The sequence below is a fragment of the Cucurbita maxima genome, unplaced genomic scaffold (assembly GCF_002738345.1).
Source record: "Cucurbita maxima cultivar Rimu unplaced genomic scaffold, Cmax_1.0 Cma_Scf00029, whole genome shotgun sequence".
NCBI lineage: Eukaryota > Viridiplantae > Streptophyta > Magnoliopsida > Cucurbitales > Cucurbitaceae > Cucurbita > Cucurbita maxima.
This window is the reverse complement of record NW_019272045.1, coordinates 710,571-714,809: the sequence shown is the minus strand read 5'-3', so window position 1 is coordinate 714,809 and position 4,239 is coordinate 710,571. Positions and strand designations below refer to the sequence as shown.

The 4,239-nt window shown below is 36.4% G+C and overlaps 1 protein-coding gene across 5 annotated transcripts in view; it reads left to right on the top strand.

Moving 5' to 3' along the window:
• The first annotated feature begins 1,968 nt into the window (after window positions 1-1,968).
• The window catches only part of LOC111465365 (histone-lysine N-methyltransferase SUVR4-like), a 10,332-nt gene continuing 8,061 nt past the window's right edge, over window positions 1,969-4,239 (top strand). For 3 of the 5 annotated variants that reach the window (XM_023109700.1, XM_023109696.1, XM_023109701.1), the window contains exons 1-3: window positions 1,969-2,194; window positions 3,039-3,263; window positions 3,335-3,590. In XM_023109700.1, coding sequence (XP_022965468.1) covers window positions 3,081-3,263; window positions 3,335-3,590 — 439 coding nt within the window. In that variant the 5' untranslated portion in view covers window positions 1,969-2,194; window positions 3,039-3,080. Of the gene's footprint in view, window positions 2,195-3,033; window positions 3,264-3,334; window positions 3,591-4,239 lie in introns of all 5 variants that reach the window. The other 2 variants (XM_023109699.1, XM_023109697.1) reach the window with 2 other exon arrangements.

Below are 4,239 nucleotides of genomic sequence, written 5' to 3'. Positions count from 1 at the left end.
CATCCCTGTTTCAAAACATTCTTTTATCCTACACGTTCCACATCCCTGTCCCTATTCCTACCACGTTATGTGATAAATCCCTATTTCAAAATATTTATTTTTTTATCCGGTACATTCCCTAAAAAAAAAATAGCAAGGACGGAAAAGTCATTTGCATCTCTATCCCGTATCGATAACTTCCTTATTTTGCAAAGTATTTACACAAAACTTATACAAATTGGTGATCCTCTTAATATATAATTGTATCATAAACAAAACAAAAAAAATTAACAATGCATTCGAGTTACTCAATCTAAGCCAAACTAATTTAAAGATATTTCAACAAGTAATCCAATCTATAAAGTTGCCATTTATTTGAACTCAACATAATTCAAATAAGTTGATAACACAACCTATGTAGTGTGTCACTGTTACAATCGCCGTTTCTTGGCAATAGATTTGGCGATTGTGCATCACTCACTCCCAACGCTAAGTGAGTCAAGCCAACATCAGATCACGTTGCCTATGGTCGAGCAATATGTATTCAAACATCGGGCCTCGATTTGAACAGAGGTTTTATAAAGAGAGTTTTGATAACTTTTCAGATAGGGGGGTTTGAAGTTGCCTTGACTCACTCAGTGCTGTGAGTGAGAGCTGCATAATCGCTAAATCCCCTACCAAGAAACGACGATGGTGAAAACACAGCTGGTTGGGTTATATATATATATATGAATGAAGAATATTTATTACAAATATTATTGGAAAATGAAAAATAATTATATAATATATCTCTTTTTATCTTTAAAGGTTACAAGAACAATGGTTCAAGTGGGAGGGTAGCAGCTATTGTGTTGGGTGGCTTGGCATCCATTGGATTAGCCCTTATTCTCCTCATGTTTTTCAAGTCTTGTGGAAAGAAAGATGATGATTAATTTTTAATTCATTGTCGGTTCCTTTACTCGATAGTTATATGCAGTAAGTCGTTGTTGTTGCCTTTTGCTTACAGACCCATATAACACCAATTTCAATTTCTTAAATTTTTCTTTGAGTATACGTCGCTTGGCCGAAGAACAAATAGGGTTTCTGCTTCTTGAAGCGGAGTCAGAGGCTCAACTCTCTTTCGAAATCTTTCTTCAAGCGACGCAAGAACAAATAAGCCTAGGAAGTGGGAAGTGAGTGTTGCACAATCGCAAGTCTGCTGTCATCAAAGTGCAGTTTCTTCTTAAATCGAGGTCAGAGGCTCGACCATACGTTGCTTGGCCGAAGAACAAATAGGGTTTTTGCTTATTGAAGCGAAGCACTTCAAGCGAGGCTCGACCATACGTTGCTTGGCCGAAGAACAAATAGGGTTTTTGCTTATTGAAGCGAAGCACTTCAAGCGACGCAAGAACAAATAAGCCTGGGAAGTGGGAAGTGAGTGTTACACAATCGCAAGTCGGCTGCCATCAAAGTGCAACTGTGACGAAGAAGGCCACAAGAACAAATAAGCTTAACTCCTTGCTGTCAGTCTGTGCTTGTTGTCATGCTGGTAAAAGCTAGGGTTTCAGCCGATTTTACCTACTATTAGATTTGAACCAATAACTCTTGTCGTATGAAAGCGATACTCTAACCACTGAGTCCAATAGGTCAAGTCGAGTAACGTCAGAGAAAATAGGCCCCTATAAGATAAGAGAAACGCATGCAACATCACATTTCGAGATATTTTATTTAAAAGTATGTTATTCTTAACATCTTAATTATTATTATTATTATTATTATTATTATTATTATTATTATTATTATTATTATTATTATTATTATTATGTTAATTAAATTAAAAGTTATATTAAAAAATTTAAAAAAAATTGGTAAAATAGTACAAACCAGTAGGATTGTAACACGTATAAGGTACATGGATTTTGCGTGTAGCGCGTAGCAGAGGAATGGGGTAACGAACTCGACCCCACACATGATTCTCTCTGGAAAATCAGTCCAGACTTGGCTCGCAGAGTACCTGTAACCCGTTCGTCATTCTTCCTCATCTTCCCACTACCCGAACACTCAATCTCTCAAAACCATACCAGATTCTTCTCTCCTTGAAGTTCTGAATCAATGGTGGCTTCGTTTCTTCACTCCTGGATTTTCGACTTCATTCGCTACTGAAAACGTACTACGCCATTGCGGTTTTTGGAGAGCTTTTTTGAACTCTGTGATTGTTGAAGCTTTGAAAGGAGTGGTAACGCTCGTTTTTGGAGTTTTTCTCTTGCATGTGCTCTTGTTTTCTCTGTTTTTCATTTTCTTTATGCTCTTTGCTTTGAGTTTTGAGTCTTTTCGTCTTGTTTGGATGCTGAGAGTGTTTGTTTTGTACGTTTGAAAGTTTTGGAAAGACCGCTGCTACCTCCTGTATTGATGTTGTTCGTTTTCTTTCTGTTTGTTCTTGTATTGGTAATGGTGAACCGCAGTCTGGCCGTTGAAGTTTTTGCTTTTTCTTGAATGTTTTCTTTTTCATTGGCTGTTTAAAATCGATTTTTGTGGAGTCTAGAGGGAGAAATATGAACAAATGCATTGTTGTGTTTCTCCTTTTCGTTTCTATGTCTATGAAGGATCGATTTGCTGCGTTTTCTAGTGGCTATGATGATGATGATGAAGTAGAAGAGTCTTGTGTTTTGAATTCTGCTATTGTCGAGATGAGTTTACAAATTTTAATTGTGATGGGAGATCTATTGAGTTTTGTTTACGTTTACCAAGTGCATAGTTCAGTTCGTCTTTGTTTGATACTCTGCTTGCAACCATTTCTACAGTGTTCTTGGTATACGAGCTATTTTCTTTAAAATCCACATGCAAGGGATTCCTCTATATATTTTACCCATTTCATGAAATTAGACATTTTTCTAATTTTTTGAATGTATTCTTGCTGCATGTTTGTCATTTTTTCCGATTTCTTTCATCCTGTTCATATCTATTTTGGAGATTTTGAAATTTGTTCCAATGAATTTCGAGATTGCTTAGATTTTATGTATGAACTTAGTAATATGTAGCCCAACGTTCTCATTTTTTGTCTATAATTTACTCTAGTATAGGAAACAGGTTTCTTCCAATTCCATCAATATTTGGGTGTTCCAATGTCTTCGAAAGAGAAAATTATCAAGGCATTGAGTTCAACAAGATCAATAGGAATCCCTGATGACCAAGTAAAACCAATTTTGAGGGATCTGCTAAAGACGTATGATGGAAACTGGAAGCTCATTGAAGAAGACAATTATCGCACCTTAGTAGATGCATATTTTGAGCACAAGGAAAATGAGGTTTCTATTTAGACTTTTCTCCTTTTAAGAAAACTATGTCAGAAACTGATCTTTTATTGTGTTGTGAATAGGAATTAGAAGGAAAGAGAGGCGGTCTTATGCATGACCAAAATTCTCCAATTTCTCTAAAGAGACCGCGTGAAGGAGAACAACAGAATCAGGCTTTGCCCACCATTGGTAGCTCAAGCCATAAATCAGTTGTAAGGGAGGATAAAATGTCTGAAGTAAATGCTGGACAGGAAACTACGAAGTCGACTCAACATGGTATAGTCATTAGGCCCAGTGAAAATTTGTCATCAGTGAAACCCATTTCAGCAATTCATCCAGGTATTTATTTATAATTTTGAATATTAAAAATGGCAATATATTTGTTTAAGGAACGGCATTTTGTTATTACAGTACAGTTAATACCAAGTTTGCTGTTTAAAATGAACCCTTGGTTGGGCTCTTAGATGAATACGTCATCTTAACACAAGTTATTGATAGGCTTCCTGTTTTAAGGTTTGGCTTTGTGTGAAGTGGCTTTTGCAATAATGGTAGATTTGCCGCATGACAAACCATTTTGCAAAAATGGCACAAATATCAAACTAAAAAACCCACATGTCAGTAATTTGCATAGATTCAGTGACCTACTTTGACATATTGGTGATATATTTTATCAATAATACAAAAATAGTATATCAATGATGTACTTTATCTACAAAAATGGTATATGAGTGATATACTAAATATTGGCTATGTTAGTGATGTGCTTTACACATAAATCATCTTTTACTAATATACTTTATAGTAATAGCCCAAGCTCACTACTAGCAGATATTGTCCTCTTTGGACTTTTCCTTTCGGGCTTCCCCTCAAGATTTTTAGAATGCGTCTGCTAGGGAGAAACTTCCACACCCTTGTAAAGAATGATTTGTTCCCCTCTCCAATCGACGTGAGATCTCACAATTCACCCCCCCCCCCCCCCCCCCCCCCC